The sequence below is a fragment of the Lycium ferocissimum genome, chromosome 2, assembly GCF_029784015.1.
Source record: "Lycium ferocissimum isolate CSIRO_LF1 chromosome 2, AGI_CSIRO_Lferr_CH_V1, whole genome shotgun sequence".
In the NCBI taxonomy this organism is placed as follows: domain Eukaryota; kingdom Viridiplantae; phylum Streptophyta; class Magnoliopsida; order Solanales; family Solanaceae; genus Lycium; species Lycium ferocissimum.
In genome coordinates, this window is record NC_081343.1 from 38,395,799 (window position 1) to 38,417,460 (window position 21,662).

The 21,662-nt window shown below is 36.7% G+C and overlaps 1 protein-coding gene and 1 long non-coding RNA gene across 4 annotated transcripts; both read right to left on the minus strand.

Annotated features, from left to right (window-relative positions):
* Window positions 1-1,906: 1,906 nt before the first annotated feature.
* LOC132036512 (uncharacterized) lies at window positions 1,907-4,904 on the minus strand. The gene is made up of 3 exons (XR_009409597.1): window positions 3,071-4,904; window positions 2,629-2,720; window positions 1,907-2,043 (listed from the first exon to the last, which is right to left on the minus strand). It is a non-coding gene; the product is annotated as an uncharacterized LOC132036512 (long non-coding RNA).
* Window positions 4,905-8,219: 3,315 nt separating this feature from the next.
* Window positions 8,220-16,252, minus strand: LOC132036492 (uncharacterized). Of its 3 annotated transcripts, XM_059426848.1 has the most exons (7): window positions 16,044-16,251; window positions 14,793-15,244; window positions 13,050-13,235; window positions 12,515-12,622; window positions 11,195-11,398; window positions 9,250-11,120; window positions 8,220-8,941 (listed from the first exon to the last, which is right to left on the minus strand). In XM_059426848.1, the coding sequence occupies exons 1-7, from the start codon at window positions 16,117-16,119 to the stop codon at window positions 8,374-8,376; spliced, it is 3,465 nt and encodes a 1,154-aa protein (XP_059282831.1). In that variant the 5' UTR covers window positions 16,120-16,251; the 3' UTR covers window positions 8,220-8,373. The 3 variants fall into 3 exon arrangements, with proteins under 3 accessions (XP_059282831.1, XP_059282838.1, XP_059282845.1); XM_059426855.1 differs by lacking the exon at window positions 13,050-13,235 and having other exon boundaries at window positions 16,044-16,252; XM_059426862.1 differs by lacking the exon at window positions 16,044-16,251 and having other exon boundaries at window positions 13,050-13,213; window positions 14,793-14,931.
* Between the last annotated feature and the right edge of the window lie 5,410 nt (window positions 16,253-21,662).

The window sequence follows — 21,662 nt, forward strand, 5'->3', positions numbered from 1 at the left end:
AAATTTTATATACTGAATGGGTTGATGTTTCTCCAAAGATTATAGATTTGGAAAATAATATTACTTTCTCTGAAGAAATTTCTAATATGTATTTCTTCATTGAATTTTCTATACCATGGATTATGAAATAGTCAGTTGAAGTGGGTTATACCCATGAGAATATGCCTTTTTAAAGAATTTTTTTATACAAAATTACTGAAAAAATTATTGCAAAAATCAAAAGATGGTACTATCCCAGGACAAGATTTGATAAATCAAATTAAAACCACTATTGCACATTATAAGGACTCCATTAGCTCCAGACAAAAGGAGATTTCCAGTCCTTTTGAGCACATTGCTCGAAAAATTCAGATGAAGAAAGGAGTAATTCTCCCAGAACAGTTAATAAGCACCTACGTGGAGGAATTTAAATCTAATTTAATGCAGCATCTTAATATGGAAGCTATTTCTGATACATCAATGGCATCTGTTGGTCATACCACTGATAATGATGAAGAAGAAGAAGAAGAAGAAGAAGAAGAAGAAGAAGAAGAAGAAGAAGAAGCAGAAGAAGACTATAATACTCAAGTCCTAGCAGGAGAATCTCAAAGTCCAGCTAATACCGAGGACTTTGCACAATTTTGACCCCGATTCCTTGGCCAAACGGAAGAATCTTCCGGCTTTCAAGAAAAGACAAGGGCAAGTCACCGTATGAAATAAGTGGTGGGACCCGCCACTAGGCGGCTACTTTTATAAAGTAGGAATTTGCTTTTATAAAGCAGCTTTAATAATTAAAGTTGTAATAATTATGTTTTTACTTTCGGCTACTTTTGGTCGCTTTTGCTTTTACTTTACTTTTTCTTTTTATCTGGCCATCATGTTGTCGGCCATTCACTTTTTAATTTTGTTGTTTTGTATTTCTGATCCGTTATATAAGGATCATTTTCCTTAGTTGAGAGGCAAGTCTTGGATTCTCCAAGCACGAGCTCTCTCCCACTCCCCCTTGTAAAAACCCTTCTTATAAATAAAAAGCTTGTTCATATAAGATCCCCTCTGCTGAGCACAACCTTCATCTTTAAGGTATAATTTTTATTTTTATTTTTAATTTCTTTATTTATAATTCAGTTCATGTTTAGCCTTATAGGCTAAATACTCCGGTGAATTATGTCACACTAGACTACTGAGATCATGGTAATAATGCTTTAATGCATCATGATCAAAGCCAAAACATGATGTTCAAGGTTGGGTAGAAAGTCAGACTGCAGTGACGGTGTTCATAACAGGCGGTGGTCCCGTTGTTTGTTTGCTTAGCAGTCGGGATGGCGTTATAGGGCGTTTGTTGGACTTGTTCGTAGGAACAACCCCACAACGGGGACGAATAACAAGAAAGCATTTATTACATAGATGACATCATGTGGCGACGCGATCCTGCTCGAGAGCTACAATATTTCTTTAATTACTTTTTTCAATTTTTTTTAGCTATATATGAAAAATAGTTTTAAATTGATAATTAAGCGTGTATTAAGGTATATAACTTTTTAATTACTTGTCCGTAATAAATTTATAGAAAAAAAAATTGAAACAAATTTAATCATTTCCACATAAAAGAAAGACAATAAACTTTGGATCAATTTTTATTTGGTTGAATTAATAATATTTTGTGGTGTCACTATCACCCTTCCACATCATCCCTCCTAGAATTTAATTAGCCCACATAATTATTCAAATTTACCAAAGTAGGTGAGAGCTTACAAGGTAATTAAACCTTCAATTAGGGGTAAAATGGACAAAAAATTTCATGTGAGGACTACAAAATTTTGAGATCCTCCCTTATATATAATAGTAATAATATTGGATCAACATCTTAAGCTGAAATTCAAACATAGAAGATATCGCCACTCATGAGACCCCTCGTCAGGTGTCACCACTCATCCTAATAAGATAAAATGAAAAACAAAAACATGCAATTTTTCACTTTTTCTTTTCAGCCAACATTTTCTTTTCCAAGTTGTGCTAATCTTCTAGCAAAAGTTTGGTCATTGTGGAAAGATCCAACCGGTAGTTCTGCACTTATACCAAAATGGAGCAAAGGTCAATAATCAATATAACCCTTCCAACATGCACTCATTTAATAAAAACGCATATTCTAAGTATCACAGCAACTTCCCCCAGCATATAAAGAGAGAAGAATATAAACTACTGGAAGAAATTTGAACATTAAAATATTCGGTTTAAAAGGAAGGGTCAAGAAAAATATGGTAGAAGGCTAGCTAGAAGTGCACTCTACAAAATAAAAGGTTAGCGAATTTAATATATGAGTTATGACTTATGAAATATGAATTCACCTTATTGCTCCCCTTGGGAAATTGCAAACTAGTGATGCAATGCTTATTGCAGAACACGATTGGATTAAGGTCATTAGGATCACATTCAATATCAAACAAACTGAACCTTACAGAGGTTAAGTTAAAAGCCTCCAAAGGCAGCTTAATAAGAAAATGTCCCCCTTGACACTGCTTAGGCTCTTCCAAACCTCATCATAGTAGGAACAGCCAATCACTTCATGACGCCAGACTCTGGTAAATCCCGACCCTTGACTTAAGTATGCATGTTGCTAGAGAGTTTGAAGACACATTAAAAGTTGCTTACCAAGCTACCACTATCCCAACTCCATAGCTTTCAATTCCCTTACTAGCTTCACTACTGATCTCGTTCAGCAGGTGAAACTCTTTCACGTCCTCCTGATGAAAATCAAATAAAAAATTAAGTTTCTACTAACATAGATCTCATGCTAATAACTACCAAGTGAGGAGTCAATTTATTTGAGACCTCAGAACTTTCTTTTGTGAAGCAAGTTAGACGATAGTCCACTGTTAAAGTGGATATTTACTATGAACTGCAAGCTACAAAACACTACCAAATACTATGAATAAGGAACAAGTCGCCTATTCCTAGAACTCTACCCTTTTGCTACCAAGGGTCAAGTTCAAAAGAGAAAATTTTCTATTTTTCATAAGGCAGTAGAAAATAACACAGCAACTATTCTCTAGTTTTGACTATTTTAGAGTTTTTCCAGTTAGCAAGAACTTACTCTGCAAACAAAATCAGCAGCAGCAGGCAGCACCTAGTTGTAAAACGACTTAGCTTCTCTTGTCCCCCAGTGGCAAAAACTTGTCCACTAGATCAAAGCCGCCTATAACCATTGCCAAAACCAACACCATTCTGACATGTGGGGGCTATAGGTGCTTCCATTTGGAAAGCGACTGGTCAATTGAAACTGCTGTAACCTAGACAATTCAAATCCTCCTGACTAAGAGCTTCAAATTAGCTGCAGTCTCACTTTGCTCAGCTCGTCTACAAACCATGTAAGCATCTTGCAAAATCGCGAAACATCTAGGACGCTCAGACTAGTTTGGTATTCGACCATCTACAATACAAATAAGTTTCTCTGCACCTAGAGCCTAACCACAAGATGTGACAACTCCACGCATGCTTCACTGTAGAATGTAACACGTTATCAGTCTTAAAAACACCAGAGAATTTAAAAAAAAAAAAAAAAAAAACTCTAGTATCGACTAATGCTGACTCATCATTCAAATATCAGATATCCAGTGTACTAAGCAATTAGTGTAATTAACTAGAAACTAGTTAGAAAATAGAATTGCAACATATCCTTGGCATGATAACACAGATAACCACTAGATAATCAGATTTATAGAACACATCGTGACACACATAAAAATCTAAACTTATTGGCTTCCTAACCAAAATGTAAGAGTTATCAATACCAGTATTTTACCAATGAGTTGCCCTTGCTAAAAAGCATCTGTAGCGTATTTGCTCGGTGATGTTGTAACTTATTAACTCAAAAAAACTGTCTATATCACCATTTGCACTGTATGCAGTCTTATTTGTTCCATATACAGATTAATACAGAGGAAAGACTACTATCTCGTACAGAAGTAAAAGGAAGGGAGCTGTCCCCTTGTTGGTTTCTTTTCTTGCATCTATAGCTACATGTTTTTTTTTTTTTTTTTGGGGAAACTGGTAATGTTGTATTTCTCAGCATTTAGGATAGACTGGCCACCATCAAAAGAACAAAAAGTAGTAGCAAGAAAGAAAATACTTACAGAGATCCTAAGATATCTACAAGGTCTATTTCCTCTACATCTTTCTCTTTACACCAAAAGTAAAAAGTTCCATTTAACTAAGTGGATGGAATTGGACCTATCTTCAAAGCTTCTGCTATCCCTTTCCTTCCACACTGTCCACCAAATGCAAAGTGGAATTATTTTCCACCATTTCTTCTGACACTTGCTTCCTCCTCTTTTAATCCAACAGCTCAATAAATCTGCAGCATGTTCAGGCATGGTCCATATTGTATTTGTAAGACTAAAGAATAGTGACCATAGCTGTGATGTGAAACAGCAATGCAAAAAAAGATGATTGCTGGTCTCCTCAGCTTACTCACATAGTTGACATCTTGAAACAATGATCTACCCCTTTTTCTTCAAAACTTCTTGTGTCAAACAGGCCCTTCTGACCACCGACCATGTGAAGCATTTTACCTTAGTTGGTGCTATGTTTTTCCACACATTTCTCCACAATATTTGCTGGTTTCTGTTTGGTTGCATATTAATTAACCTGTAGGCCTTGTTGACAGAGAATACCCCATCCTTGCTATGCATCCACCTCAAAGTATCTGGCTCTGACCAACATTCATTGACAGTGCCCTCTGGATTATTGCAATATCCTATACAAATCAGGAAATGAGTCCTTTAAAGGCCTCTGATTGTTCCACCTATCTCCCCAAATCTTTGTCTTCGTCCCATCTACCACTTTTATGTTCAAATTGCTTTCCAAGCTTGGTCACAGATTTCTAATTGCATCTATAGCTACATTTATTATCAGCGATCTTAACATTGAACTTTAGTTGGCATCTTCCAAGTTCATAAGTGTCACAAACAAATTCCTCTAAGCCAAATAATATGAAGCAGCAAAAAGTGAATGTCACATAAGTTAAGGTAATGTGAAAATGACAGCTATAGGTTTGTTGAACAGGACAGAAGAGAACTTGACTAAGCTAAGTGTAATCAGATGTATCACTGAGTTTTCGAGTATAGCTGCCTGAACTCCATCTATTTGGTGCTCACTAGCTGGCAAGTAGTAACAACTTAAAAAGAACCTGATGCAGAACCAGTTGTTGCATAATAGAAACTTACCTATCAAAAGTCATATAGCGTACTTGCAGTTCAATACTTCCCCAGAGCAGACAAACCAAGATTGCTAAAAACACTATGCAATCCTGATCAAGCCTCTCACAAATTCGAGAAATGTCTTCTTTACTTCACCAGTTTATGCATATCCAATTCTTTCTACAACTACTCTTCTCATTCAGAAAGTTAGAATGAAATCACAACTCAACCTCATTGCAATGGCAAGAGAATAACTCTACCAGTGCAAGGGAACCTCAGTGCTGGGAGTGGGACAGCTGAGATATGCCAGCATATTGTATCTTCTGCAGATCTATCAAGAAACAATGTTTAGAGTAATAAATTAACGTACTTCCTTACTTCTTTCCTATTTGATTCTGACGGAGTAAGAGAAGAGTTTAATCAGCAGATGGTTGACAAATTCACTCTTCCATGAGGCAATGAATCTGTCATGCAATGGGCTAGATGATCTGTGTTAAAAGTATTTTACCTGCCATGGATACAGAAGCTCAATTTCTCACCGTGGCTTTCTCAGACAAGAGACTGTAAGGTTCAATTGGAGTATTTAGAAGCTTATAGAATATAATCTCATTGAGGATAAATGCAAATTATCAATTTCTCACCAATTCCGGAATTTTCTCATATAAGAGAAGGTAAACTTCAATTGGTGTACAGAAGCTTATAGATTATAATCTCTTTCAGAATAATACTAGATGTGATTAGCCCATGCCAACACTTTGCATTACAGCATATTTCATTTTGACATACCACCCCTTGGGGTGCGTCCCTTCCCACACCCTTTTGACAACTTGAAAGCAGTTAATCAGTATGCTACATTTTTTTATTTTTTGTTTGGATAGATACTGCATGGCTTGATGTGGTGATGTTCTCTCTCCCAAGATTTGATAACTGAGACACCTAAATATGCCATCCATGCATGAGGATTCGAGTAAAATTTCTTTTGTTCTTCTGCTTTGGAACAGTAAAATGTCCTTATCATCCAAATTAGGATCTCATCTATTGATTAAACACTTCCCCACCCCCACAATCGCTACCCCAAACCCGAAAAAGAATGGCGAATATCGGAAGGGTGAGGTGACACGCCGTAGCTCAAGCCTAGCAGCTCCTTTTACTAGTGTAAGGATGAAATTTAATCATTTCATCAGTTATGCTAAATTGTGCATAAAGCAACGCATCAGTTCGAAAATTGTCTACGGTAAAGATTACAATGAAAGAAGTATCTTACTGTGAAAGTGAAAGTTCACAAGAGAATCTGCTCATCAGAAATAACATAAATTTTAAGTGCAAGCGCTAACGCCCAGTGCTTTGAGAAAGATCTTCCCATGAGAGAGCAGCAGAAATAGCTTGGTATTTTGCAGGATTGTAGAGCAAGAGGGGCATCGCAGGGAAATCATCGTCTCCAAGCCTTGTTGATACACTACCGCTTGTTTAACAATGGTTGTGTTATCAAAGAAATTGTAAAAAAGAAGGCAGGTTTCTCATTCCAAGATCTAATCCCGCTTGTAAAGCACAGATACTCCAATTCCTCCAGCTTGTTTGCAAATAAAAGCACGCTCTTTAAAAATGTAAGATATGTATTAGAATGTATCAGGCTATCAGCTATGTTCGACCCTTTTTCTGCTATACTTTTGCCCATAAACATTATCGATTTCCTTTTAGACAATAGACTTAGTTACCATTCTCCTCTAAGATCGCAGTCAAGGGAACCTGCCATGAACCCAGAAAAAAGCATAAGTTGCTACTTGCTACATGTGACAAAATTCAGTATAGTACATTACTAGTACTAAAAGAATTTCCAACATTTAAAAATTTACCCCACCAAGTTTCTAATCCACACTGAAAAACCATTTTCTAGCTTAATTCTATTTCTTTTCCTTTCTTGTTTCCGTAAACATGGCTACAGACCATAGATTTCTTTCATTACTGCTATAGACAGGCTTAGATTAATTAATAACTGTAAAATCATTTCTACATCTCTTTGCTCCCCTGCAATTGCACCATGAATATATTAAATTTAGAGATATTGAATATCATAAAAACCCAAAATCGAGGGCAGCGCCTGTTTAGATTCCATACCGACCAATAAATGTCCTAAATAATTTGACCAATCAGAAAAAGGAATTTTCAAGGACTCGCCATGAGAAACCTCTGTCAAGCACTGAAAAGTGGGAATACGAAAAACAACGGTGAGGCACTTAACGGAGTTCCTACCATTAGACCAAATAATTGCTACTAATAGAGGAAGTAAAGGGAATCATTAATCATCTTACCCTTCAGCACTACATGTTTAGTTTAGTGTCATAACTCATAACCTTAGGCAGCACATAACTGGTTCAAAGAAAAAATGAAAGCTCGCATGCAGGCATTACTTTATATAACTTCAAATAACAAGCAAAAGGAGAGGCCGTGGATTTTCTAGAAAATGCTAGGAATGAGGAAAAAGGTGAAAAATTCTTGATAATAGCGGGAAAATAACAGAACAAATACAGATTCTTTCTCCAAATCTGACCCAAATCCATGGAAGAGCAAACTTAAGCTATCCACTAAATTTAATTTTACAACAGATAGGAATTATAGTCTAATAATAGTACAATCTTTTGGCAACTCTGAAAAGCCAGAGTCTCCGAAAAACAAAGTTCAGCAGACACACTTGAAATACTTGACAAAGAAAAAATGGAATCAGTCATGATAATAATTTTCCCAGACCTATCAGTAGATAGAACATACATGCAGAGCACAAAACACAAGGAACAAACAAAGGAAAAAAACAGAAAAAAATTATAGGCCTACAAACAACAGAAAGTAGGAACAAATAGCAGAGAAGAAATGCTAACCTGAGCACTACGTCCGACCGGAAAAGACAATGCACAAACATAATTCTAGATGAATTGAGCAGAGGATTTTACTGTCAGATCTCAATGGGAAGGCCAAATAAACAAAGGTCAAGGGATAGGGATGCGGTGGCTGTTGGACCGCAGCGTTGAAAGACACGTAGCGTAGCTAATATTGTTAAAAGTCTAAAGAGCCCTCAGTGTTGAATTAATATTTCCAATAAACAGACATGTCAAACATTATCTTATCTCACTCTTCTATTATAATAAAATACCAATAAATATATCTATTAACAACTTCATTCTGGCTCTAACTAAAGAACTGCAGTCTATGGCACTCTAACAAAAGGACCAACATTAGAAGATTCATGTACAGTGAAGAACTGATCAGTGTTCAGGGGCATAAGGCTCCAGTAAGCTCCATTATTGTCTAAACAACAGCTGTGCCATTTGATTTGGTAAGAACCCACAGGAAATGCTGAAACATCTAGCAAGCAGGTTGCAAATCCTTGCCCTTTCTCATTAGGATCAAAAACTACAACTTTATCCACGGAATAAATCCCTTCAGCACTTTCCATAGCATGTAATCCACCCCTCTTGGTAGAACCTGTTGTAAAGTGCAATAGCTTGTCATTAAGATCTACCATGTGATCATTTTTCCAAGCTTGACAACTGGACTCTGGTACTTTCTTATCCCCGTTTGCACTAAATACTTGGAAGGATGTTCGTGAGTGAAGGATGCAGTACAATTTTGACACCTGAGACAGCTGGTCTAGAGATATATTTCTTAGTTGAATGCACAGAGTTAGAGGGATCTCAAAGCCTGACAAGACAGATATATCATCCATCCTTTTACCACCTTCATTTGTTATGAAAAGCTCAGCAGAAATGGGGGACCTGCCATTTCATAGATCAATATCAGATTGGTATCAAAATTAAACAATGTCAACGCTAGAATCATTATATTTTGAATCAAACAGCTCTCAGAAGTTGTTTTCACTCAAATCCACTATTATTTCAAATGATCTGTTGCTATATATTCCCATCCCACCGGAAACGATTTTATAAAAATGGACAATGGCATCTAAGCATGAGCAGGCTACCATATATAAAACAGACAAACAGCACAGGAATATCTCAATAAATTCAATAATAGCTCCAAATGTTCTTATGATTGAAAAAGTCACGAAAGAAATTTCAGTTACCTCAATTGGAAAAAGTGTTTGGGAGTCCGGAAAGGGATCTGTATCCAAGAGGAAATAATGTTGAACAGCAACTGCAGAACATCATGAGGAGCTCGGGATATACCAGTATTGTCATGTACGGTACTTGCTTGCAAGCTAAGAAATCTCTGAACGGAATATCTACAAAGTTTAGAAACATCTCTCACTTCAACACAAGTGGTAGATAATTCACTTTGGAATTCTTGCATTGAGCAACTCCTAGAGCTTCGACAGAAATTCAAAAGCTGCCGCAGATTTTTGCTAGTTTCTAAGTCTATATACCCCAGTCTCCTTAATAAGTCATGAACCAGCAGAGTACGAAATTGCTCCTCTGAGGTTTCAAGACCATATATACTAGAGTCTTGTTTAGCATTGGAACTGGCAAAACAAAATGCTAATCCGGTACTGAAGGCTAAGAGTGAACAACTTAATCCAAGGTCAGAAACTATCTTCATACTTTTTCTGTCCATGCCAATGCATGATGTTGCTAAGAGATCAAATTCCTTTACTAGCCTCATGAACTGGGAAGCAGCGTGGGCAAGCAATTGCAACAAAGAGCTGAGTCTTTGCGAAGATTCCAAGTGCTGAAACAAAATCTTTTCCTCTATTTGTTCAGTACTTGTGGTGGCTTCTTGTGAAAACGAATTCATGCTCAATAATTTAAGTACATCTGCTACAGTTTTAACAACCTTTGATCTTAAAGTAATAAACCATCTCTGGAAACTAAAAGTAAGACCAGAAACAGAGGCATCAAAAGCTTTCTCTAAAGAAAAAAGCTTGTTGCAGGACCCGACAACATTTTCAATGTGATTAACTGTTGTAATTTTCCCAGCAGTATTTCCAGAAAGAGTAATCCCAAGCAACTGGACTTGCCTTTCCAGTTCTGAAAGATAGGATATGGATTTCAACCAAGAACAACAGATATCAGATTGAACCATAGGTATTAATTCCCCAAATATGTACGCAGCTACCAACCATGCACCACGACATGCCGCATATTTTCCAAGCTTATAAGACGACCAATAATCTTTTTTATCCAGAATTTCCTTCACACAATCAATAATAAGAATTTCATGCTGGGAAAGGGAACCATCATGTGAGAAAGAACTACAACGAGATAGGCGAAAATTCCTATTAGAAACCATATCTTTCCCTATCTCCAGCCACATACACTGATATGCAGCATAGAAGTACAATAAGAGGTGATATATTAGGCGGATATAAGTAGGAAGTAAGCTGCACTGGCGCACGTGCTCAACCAGGTGCTCCATTCTGTTAAAGACTTGGGTGGCACCAGCAGTGGAAACATCCAGCACTTCAAAGCAAGTTATCAGAAGTTGGGATAAATAAACCAAAACTCTGGATGCAATTAATGTATGGTTCTCTCTGTCAAGCTCTGTTATATGGTGATCTTCTGAGCTTGAATGTGTCATGCCAGTGAATTCATTGAGCATACTGACCACATGTTCAATAACTATACAGCTCTTATCCAGTACAATACCAGAGAGATCTCGATGTCCTTCAACCAGATTAACTAAAATAAGGAGTAAACTCTTTATCTCCTGCTCCACCTCCGTGTCTGGATGAGGATTCTCTAGCACTGACTTTGTTAGTTGGGAGATCCGACCAACTGTGAAAGTAATCATGTTAGATGCAACAATTGAACTAATTCCACCTGCTGCATCTTTCAGTGTTCCCAAAAGTTTGTCAAAAATACTAGCTAATACATGAACAGTGAAAACCCTCTCTGAGATAATTGGAGATTGTATTCTGAACTCGACAATTTGTATGAACTTGGAGAAAATAGTGAGGATCTCTGTGCATGGAATTGTATCTAGGTTGGGCGGCAATATCTGCGAAGTGAGAGAATGTAAACAGTACTAGTATGATGCCAATACCATAAATTTGACAGATCAAGAGGAAATACCTTGCATAAAGCTCTTAGGGCTTCAAAATGCAAAGCTGGTGGAAAATCAGACTGATTTATCAGACCAAGCAACTTTAGAGTCACATTTGAACTGGCAGGGAAGTGATACATTCCTTTGGATAAAATGAAACGAAGACATTTTAATGCAACAGCTTGCAGGCTCAAACCTCTTTCCTTAGTCATAAATGAGGAAAGCAATTCCATCTGTAACCAAAATCCAAAGATAGACATGCAAAAAATCAGGTTGAAATACAATAGATGTTCTTGAGAATATAGTTAAGCAAATAAAAGTGTGTTCTCTCTATGAAAAGATCCTGAGTTCGAGTCTCACTGCCAACCCTTTATAAAAACGGACCTCCAGGTGCTTGGCTCAGCAAAAAGAATCAAGCCCGCACGTGAATGGGCATGATGATAATATAATTAAGTAAATTAGTAAATTAAAGTGTGCTCTTTCTAACCTATTTTGATCGGACCCTTAAAAAATTGTCGCGACGGGTGCATCTCGGATTCTCCAAAATAATGCACTTTTTTAGAATGGTGCGGCAACATTTTTGGAGAGTCCGAACAACATAGTTTCTAACAGCTTAAGCTTTTAGATGAGATGGTTACACACTTAAACAGATGTCCCTTTCGCTATTATGTAATCTATGATTCACAGCTCAGTCATGACTAAAAATCGCATGGCCTTTCCTATTAAAGCAATCCTAAGCTAGTTGGCATAAGTTAATTTGAATCTTCTATGTGTTGTGCCTTCTTCGGGTTTTCATTCTAATATTGGTAAAGAATTGGTCTTTTAAGCCAAATTAAGGGGTTCTATAAAGCTAGAAATTTTCTATATTCCACTTATCCTCAAACTTGCAGACTCTTCTCTACAACCAGCTCCATACATACAATGATGTATTTGGAGGTTTACATCGGAGATGGCGAAACCATCTTAGACAATCTTCTCTCGTTTCCTGTTATATCCTGATTTTATCATTTAACATGGCTTATAACATTGTATAGTTGAGCCTCATATTTATAATTTTAATTCCTAACACACCAGCTACTCACGCCATTTACCAACATATCCATCATTGGGTTTCAAGTTTTATTTCAAAAAGTTATCTGGGAATCTGTTTTCTTAATTTTCCTTTATCACTGTTGCTGTTCTTTAACTTTCCCTTTTAAGTGCATGATCTTGGGAACAAAACTTACCTTCCATTACTTTTATTTTTATTTTTATTTTCCTTCTCATTTTTGTAGTTCTCTGCCTTCCTCTTTGTACGATGTTGTCATTAGAGACAATGAAAATCAAACAAAATCAGTAAAATTATATACCTGTACAGGAATTAGAGATGTCCATTTAGAAGCAATTTTGGAAAGTGAAACTAGCATCACCATAGAGAAGTCTTCATCTGGAGATTCTAGGATAAGCTTCATACCAGTCTGCAATAATAGAAACATCCACTTCAGTGCTGCAATAGAAATTTGAACTCACTTTTGCAAGTACACAAATGGTTAGACAATACAGGTCTGCCTGGTATCGTTAAAAACCTATTTAAATGAAACTGTAGGTTGTAAAAGAAACAAAAGCAATAGTCACAATTAGTTAAGAGATGATAACTTGCATTTCATGCATGAAAAAAAAAAAAAAAAAAAAAAAAGAGATACATGCTTTTTTAGTGCATAATGTTGTAATATCTATCAGTGTTTACATTGTGGTTTCTGAATAATGTTAGTTCAATAAGCAAGCTCTTTTAGAACAGAACGAAAAGGGAAAGAAGGATAATGGGCCTGTGTAATCGCGAGTGTGTAAAGAGAAAACCTACATGTACGTGGTGGCAGAAACACATATTAAAGAGAAATACTGAACCTTATGAGCTTTATCCGCTAGTAAAATTGAACACCACATTTTAGCAAAAGCATGTGCTCCTGCTAACCTTATAGCCCTTGATGTTTCAGATGATGTCAACAGACCTCCAAGCATCTCCAGAAATACATAAGCAAAGTCATCAGCCAATTCAGAAAAGCATCCACCTGCAAATAAAGAAGCCTTTGCCTGTAGATAGACGCAAAATGGTTCCATCAATCAATCATGTCATGAGTTAGAGGCAAATACAAACAATGTGCAGTTGTACCTAATATCTGAACTAAAATCAGATAGAATAGCAACACAAAAGAAGATGGTCAAATATTGGCGACAAATTAAGAAGTACAAAAGTTCTCTATGGACAAAGGAGACAAATGATCAGAGTGATACCACTTTCACATAGATTAGCAATATCAGAAAGATGAGGAGGAGGGCAGTGAGGATGACAATGAAGAAAGGAACCACAGGGAGTAGGGTCGTAGAGGATGAGACCACTGAACACTTGATTAACTCCTTTTGCCCCTCAGAATTGATCATGTTGAAACTTCCACAGTTAGTGCAATTGCTAGAGGGAGCTTATCGTCGAGGAGCATAATTTTTCATAGGAGGAAAGATGATCAGACCTTTACCAGGGGCATAAAAAGCAATTCCAAACATAATTCTCTTGGAGTTTCCCAATGATCCATCCCTAATACGGTTAAAGGGATTAAATCCCTAATGCTCTTTCAAGACTAAAATTTTTAAATCTATTCATCACCAATCTTTTGTCTGTCTTCAAGAGTTTGTTAGTAAATGCCAAGATTGAACGGTTTAGGAAAGAACTTGGGTTCAGCCATAGTTTTCGTGACGAAAATAGGAACCGTAGATTTTTCGGAGTCCAATTTCGACTTTGAGTTCATTGAAGATCAAAAGAACAGCATGTGAGCATTAAGCTTAAACACTACGAGCATTAACTCTCCAGCTTTGTAACTTGCATAGTTGCATTTAACAAATGCACAGCTAGAAAGAGACTACCTTTATGGGAGCAGGTAAGCGCCTCAACAGGAAACTTAGAAGGTCCATGACACATAGGGGAGACTTTAGTTTTATATTTTCCCCAGAAGAAAGCTCGAGAAGACTGCCTCACAGATCAAGAAGAAGTTCTGATAATTATCTCTCGACACCTAGAACCAGATTTGGGATCCGGTGCTTCCTTTCAAAGTCTAGTTTTCATGTGAACATTTTTGTATAGAAGCTACATGTGGTTATATTCAACAAGTTCCAAATTAGAAACCACGCAGAGCTTATAAATGACTGGAGAGTTAGATGCCAAAATCTGGAAATTAGTCAATTCCTTGTAGACATATTTGGGGTAAAATGGCAGAAAATCTCGATCATTCATATCCGACAATGCTGGTGGTCTGCCCCAAAAGGTAATGCTCTTCAGCACACCTTGCTCCAGATCATCCCTATAATTGTGTGTTGGGAACTTGGGAAACTTGAAGCGCAAGCAGATTTTCCAACCAAAATGCATTAAAGACAGGGTGTAACATCAGATGAAAAAATTTGTACTTCTATACCTTAAATCTTAATAACGGCTTCCCCAAACTGAATCTTAACATGCAGTGGATAATCTGTTGTGAAGAAATTCTCTCATACAAGCCCCCTTATGTACTTTAAAGTTGCTTAGCGGGAAAACACAGTCAGCAATTTATACTAATAACGTCAATATAATATATAGCACTCAGTAAGATGGACAGATCTTACCTCCAGAATATGCGTTGAGACCAAGCTTGAAAGTATGAGGTATCTAACATCAGCGCTATCTTTCGCAATATGAGCCCAGCAACCAAATAGAGCTAAAGCCAATGCTCTCTCTTCATCGTTTCCAGAGTCGAATACTATCTTTATTCTAGTCAAAAGTTCGCTACAGCTATCTAAATTATCCTTTGAAAGGATTCCCTCATCTTTTCTCCCCTCGCTCCTCAATCGTCTTCTCTGCTTGAGCTCGGACAAGAAAATCTTCACTATGCAAAGCTTCATTTGTTTGTCTCCCGACCTGAATGCATCCGCAAGCCTAAGAAGGACAGCATTTGCAAAAAGCTTATCTTCCCCAGGAATTAAGCCGAATATTTTGTACTCAGCAGCATGAAGATTTGACTCTCTACTCCACCACTCAAGTCTTGGCCCAATATCTAGTATGGCTCTGGTAGATTTACCTAACGATCGTGGGAAAGAACAGACAAGTATCACTCAGAGACTATAATAGAGGAGTATTACAAAATGGTTTAAACCAAACAATGATTCTTCACAACATATAAGATACATTAACAATCAAACTGCAATCCTCATTGGAAAAAAAATTACGAACAAAAGAAGTTCTTATAGAAAAGGACTTTGAACCTGTTAGGCCAAGCTACCCAAATCAGCTTATTTTGAGAAATACTTCTTATCAAAAGTGTTTTTTCCTAAGAAGTGTTTTGGAAGAGTCGTAATTTGTCTTTGGCTAAATCATTTGAGAAGTGTTTTTGTTATTAGTTTGTGTCTGACCAGTATTTTCAGAAAAGTGCTTTTAAGTATCAAATTATGAAAAAGGAATATAATATTACCCCCCGTATCAATTTATGTGGCACACTGCACACTTTCCTTTTAGTCTTATCCCAAAAAGAATGTCACATTTCTATATTTAAAAACTTTTACAGCCACACGAATATATAAGGGTTGTTTTGGACCACAAATTTCAAAATTCTAAATGGTGCCACATCAATTCAAACGGAGGGAGTAATTAATTTGGTAAAGACGAACTTTTTATATGGGTAATTTGTGCCAAAAAAAGTCAAAAAGCACTTTTGGAGAAGATACTTTTATAAGCCTACACTACTCAGAATCACTTATTTCTACATCAAACGGTTGATCAAACACCTAAATTCTCTAAAATAAGTGTTGTTATTTTGAAAAATAAGCACTTTTACCTTTCAGGCTATTAATATGATTGATAAAATTAGAAGTATAACCGACCAGGTTTATTAGAACGGAGGCCTTTTTCAAGGTCTATGCTCCATTGCATCGCACAAGCTGATGGAGTTCTCTCCATTATTGCTTCTCTTTTATCTGACAATGAACTTGAGACGGAACAAAATTCGTCTAAACTCAATGGATATTACTGCAAAAGAAAAGAGAGAGAGAAACCTGCAAAAGAAAACATTATGCCATTAGAAAGAGACCAGATTCTTTTCCTATCTCCAGATTAATTTGACAAACTAAAATAATCGTATCAACTAAAGGTAAATACCAAGTTAGCTGGAGTCTGCTATGTAAATCTTCAGTCTTTATTCTGGTCTATTCAGGTCCATGTAATTCAAAGACTAACATAATTCGTCTCAGAAAGTAAAGGTTTCTTGATACCACAATTTATCCCTACAACAAGACATACAAGCGTCTAACCAAACTTCAGACATACCAATCCTAACATAGGCAAGGGTAAATAATCTCAATTACACAAAAATCATATGATGACGTACTATTGACATAAAATAATAACTATAAGTTGTATATGTGAATGTATTGAAAAATTGCAGTAGTAGTACTGTAGTAGTTACCAGTTAGAAGTGGAAACTTTAAACAAAAGGGACTGCAGAGCAAAAGAGCCCAAATCCTTGCGAGGAGTGGGAGAAACCTGCAAATTACTGCAAAAGAAAAGAGAGAGAGAAACCTGTAAAATTCGCGCCGTCTAAGGAGAAGCTGCAGTGAGCGAGACACGTCAAAACTTAACTAAAGGTAACTATTTTGATCAGGACAAGTCACAACCCACTTAAATTTGTCATTAAGAGGTCCAAAATATATCTTTTAATTTTTTTTTAATCTTTTACAAAATACGAAAACACCCAAAACATCCAAAACACCCACTCATTATTAAAAAAAAAAAAAAAAAATTGATGATTTTGGTTATAGAAAAAGAAGAAGAAGGACATGGGTTTGTCTTCAATGTTGTTTATTTTGTTGTTTCATAGTTGAGAAACCTTTATTTGGGGTATTTGTTTCACTTGTTGGGGTTTGTGCTGTTGTAAATAATCTATGTTGTTGTCAAAATTATAGTTTTTTGTGCTTTTTTTGTTCTTATTCTCCTTAGAATTTTGAAAAAATGGCTTCCAATCTTGTTGACTTTTTCCAATAGATTCGTAAGTTGCTGCTTCAGCACTTGTTTGACAGTTGCAAACATCTGTTGAGGTTGCTTGCTTTGAAAACCCCTATTTGGTGTATTTTGTAATGAAATACTGTTGTTGGTGTTGTTGTCGTACTATGGTATGATTTAGGAAAAGAAAGGATTTTATCCAATAGGTGATGAACTTGGGGCAAAACAACTACTGCACATACATTTGGTGTATTTTGTTTAACTTGTATGGTTGTGTGTTTATAGTGAAGTAGATGGTTTTGCTGTTGTCTTGGAAATAGATGGTTGTTTTTTGGTTTGTTTCAGGGTTTAGAAAAAGTTTGGATAAAATCCAGATTGTTGTTGTTGTTGTTGTTGTGTATTTGTAGTGAAATAGATGATTTTTCTGTTGTTGTCCTGTTATGGTTCAGGGTTTAGGAAAAGATATCCAACATATGATTTTTTTGTTCTTGTCCTGGTATTTATCTGGTTCTGTTTGTAGAAGATAACCAACAGATTTTGAATAGACAATCTGTTGCAATAACTCACTAATATGTTGGACATAGCTTTAGTTATTTAGTTATATTTGTAGGATATATCCAATAGATTTGTAGTTGTTGCAACAAGTTATCACGACCCAACTGGAGAGCCATGACGGGCACCCGGAGCTAACCCACCGGGCACCTCTCATCATACTTTCACAATCATATCTAAGGTGAGCCACATGGCCTATTCATAAACTCTATGCATTAATAACACAATTTCCTGTCACGCTCCGAACCATGGCCTGGGCAAAACACGGCACTCGGTGCCATACTGCATGTGACCGAGCGAACCACATAGCTTGTTGAATCATCATGAGGCATACATGAGCGGAAATATAGCATGAACGTGATGAGCTTTTATAAAACTTGAGATGTCATAATAATTTAATGAAATAGTTGTTTAAATCATAAGTGCGGAAATAACATGAGTTGAGCCAAAGATGGCTAAACACCTCGCATGTCTAACATAACTAAACCGACTAGTCTATGAAACCTCTAATCGTGAATCTTGACCGGAAAACGTACTTGTCGGGACAAGGCCCCCAAAGATACCTTTAAATGCATGACTAGTAAAATAAAGATAATCGACTAAACCCCGAATGAGATGGGGCTCACCAATGAGCCGATACGAGCAAATCCACGAAGATGCGGCGTCCCGTAAATACGTACCGCATCGTGAAATGTAGGCCCCCGGCAATAAAAGGGGACGTCAAAGACATTGAATGTACCGGTATGTAAAGCAACCGAATGAAATAACATGGGACATGAAATAACATGTAAGAATAAAACGAAAACTTGGACACGAACATGAGCATATATATATATATATATATATATATATATATAACAAGAGTAAAACATGATAAGTAGGGAGAGCATTTCATAAACCGACAACATGATATCACCACGTGGGTATGTGGAGTCTGGTACCTCACTGGACCAGCAGAGCCCCCATACCTTACCAGGGTATAAGGTGTAACGTGCTTGATGGATCCATTCAGTGAAAAATTAAGGAATCGTCCTAACTGGGCGAAGCGATCCTTGTCCTACGGTGGCTACGTAGTTTCAGGTTATCTGAGCCTTCTCGGTAATTTGTGCAACTCCCAAAAACATGAACATGATATAATTGGCTAAAAGCCCATGATTTTCGTGAATTAACTTGTACTTGTCTTGTAATCATGATTTCACGAAATAACTTGTAAACATGGTTTCATGAAATAACTTGTAAATATGGTTTCATGAAATAATATTGTAGTTACGTATATAACATGTATGGTTTCATATCATAGTGAAAATATTATATAATATAGTTGCATGAAAACTTGTAGACATGTAGGATATTCATGAAATAATCATTTTTATTTAAAAACATGCATGCAAGAACCCATGGAATACAAGATATGGGTTTTCATGGATTAAGGATCGATTCTCAATAATCATATGAAAGTTATTAAGAACACAATGATAAAATAATAGCAATTCATACATAATATAATCATATAATCATGGACATGGACCTAGGGTTATCATGAGCATGGTATAGAAACCCTAGTTTTAGTAAGGATTCATACTTTATGGATTAAGAGGCGTGGGGAAGAACAATGATGTTCCCACACGTAGATAGTAACTCTACATACCTGGTAATGATCCAAAAACTTGAATTAAAGAGTTGAACTTTGAAGAAGATTTCTAACATCTTGAATCTTGAACCTTGAGATGGGTTTTCTTGAAAACCGTAGTTTAGGAATGATGATTTCTTGTTTAGATTACAAGGACATGTATTAGAATTGACTTGGAATAATTAGAGTAGGCTTACCTTGATGTTCTTGATGATGGAGGAGGGTAAGAGGTCGTTCTAGGGCTTAAAGGAATGAAAAATAATGATTTGAACTGATATGGACGAATATCTACTGTTCTGGAAAATTGAACTTTACGTCCAAAGCAAAATAGTGGCCGTATTTTGAAAGACGGATCGTATTTTGAAATACGGCCCGTATTCCGTATGGACTGCACTTTGCGTCTCTTTAGTAAAATGGTCATAACTCTTTGCATATATGTCCATTTGATCCCCATAATATACCGTTGGAAAGGTATTTCAAAGCTCTACAACTTTCATCAAGGAAGTTTTTCCCAAATTTCAAATACGTTTTGAAATACTTGAAATACGGTCCGTATTTAACAATGTAGCCTCTAAATGTCAAATTCCAGAATGCTCAGAAATCTTTGGTACCAGTTTATGACTTGAAATACGGGTCGTATACTGAAATACGGTCACTGTTCATGGGCGTAAACCACCATCTTACAACTGAAGAGGAAATTATCAATTCCCATATTCTTTATCGGGTTTTCTAAGTCTGGGATCATGGTCAAAGCTTAGGTTAAAGATACGGGGTGTTACAATATCTCCCCCTTGGGATCATTCGTCCTCGAATGATGAGTCATGGTTAAGAATGTGGTTGGACATGGCTTGAATACATGAACATGAAGGAAACATGCCGTAAAACATAAGAGCTTGACATGGTTACGGAGGAACATGGTCATGGATCATCAGAATCGAATACGTGATTACATGGAAACATGTACATGGGGAACATGAAACTGAGTAGCGCCTACATGAATGAGAATCATGAAACATTTGTCCTCGATTTATGACTAGTGGTTAAGAATCGCTACTAACTCTGGAATCTACAAAATTTATGGCAGGACTTCCTTCATAATTCGGACCCTCACGACATTTCTCAAACGTCTGCCAACTAACTAAAGTACCACACATAACTCACATAGTGTATCTTAATACGCATGATGTGACATAACGTGATTCTTCGAATCTTGAATGTATCTAACATAAATACTAAGCTGGCTTGAACACACGGATATTGGCTGAATGATTACATAATTACTATACATGGGGTTTGGAAGAAATTCCGTAGGCATGAATGACACAAGTACTGAAAATAGGCACCAACATGACACGATTACCTGGGCATGAGACGCATGACGTGGGACATAAATACACGAAGACTGGATGACATGAATACATGAGTACTAATCTGTCATGAGATACAAATACGTGTGAAAATGGATATCGTAACATGGGATCTGAATGTCGAAAACATAATTGTTACAACATGTGGGTTGAATACTAAGCGCGGGTAGGATTTGGATACTTAGAGACTTAATCACAGACGTTCATATGTCACCATGGTAATATGAGATAGGAGTATGACATAGGCTTTGAATGTAAGCGCAACTCGATGTGATTGCGACAGACTTAAGTCGTATAACAAGAATATGATCCTAACATAGGTTTTCATAAATCTCTAGCATAGGCATGACATGAATATGTCGAATCTGAGTAGAATACTACCGAGATAAGTACCATAGGGTACATGAAAAGATATCTATTTGAATATAGGAATGCACCTTACTTCTGATTATCTTGTTAGTTGTTAATCATGATTATGAATACCTTAGCTCACCTTGCTCATTCTCGTGAGCGAATTATAGAGGAGTGAGAGAAAAGGAATTATTGGTACTATTCATATAAGATACTTTGCTTTAGAGAACAGACATGACATGGTGCATTGTACATGGAGGACGTAACGTGGAACATGCGTACATGGGAACGTGATTCATATGGCATGAAACGTGAATAGCATGACATGGGGCATGGGACCATGAAAAACCCGACATTTACATGAGTACATCATCGATGCATATCGTGGCGTACAACTGATTTCATGAGTATTGAGCTAATAATAAGGCATAATTGTGACTTGCGTGGAGTACAATTGTAGGCTAACTCTTGGGTACTCATAGACGTAAGGCATGGATAAAGTATTACCTTTAGAACTTAGATATACTGAAATGATGGGACATGATTCAACATAGCTTACTCTTATCACCGTGAGTAATTGCCCTTGTTATAAATAAGGCTCATGA

What these genes read in the sequence shown, in the direction of transcription:
- LOC132036492 (XM_059426848.1), bottom strand. Translation starts at nt 16,119, where the DNA reads ATGGAGAGAACTCCATCAGCTTGTGCGATGCAATGGAGCATAGACCTT. An exon ending in CCTCCGTTCTAATAAACCTG is followed by an intron (nt 15,245 to 16,043) that starts GTCGGTTATACT and finishes CACGATCGTTAG; the next exon opens with GTAAATCTACCAGAGCCATA. An exon ending in AAACACTTTTTCCAATTGAG is followed by an intron (nt 8,942 to 9,249) that starts GTAACTGAAATT and finishes ATGAAATGGCAG; the next exon opens with GTCCCCCATTTCTGCTGAGC.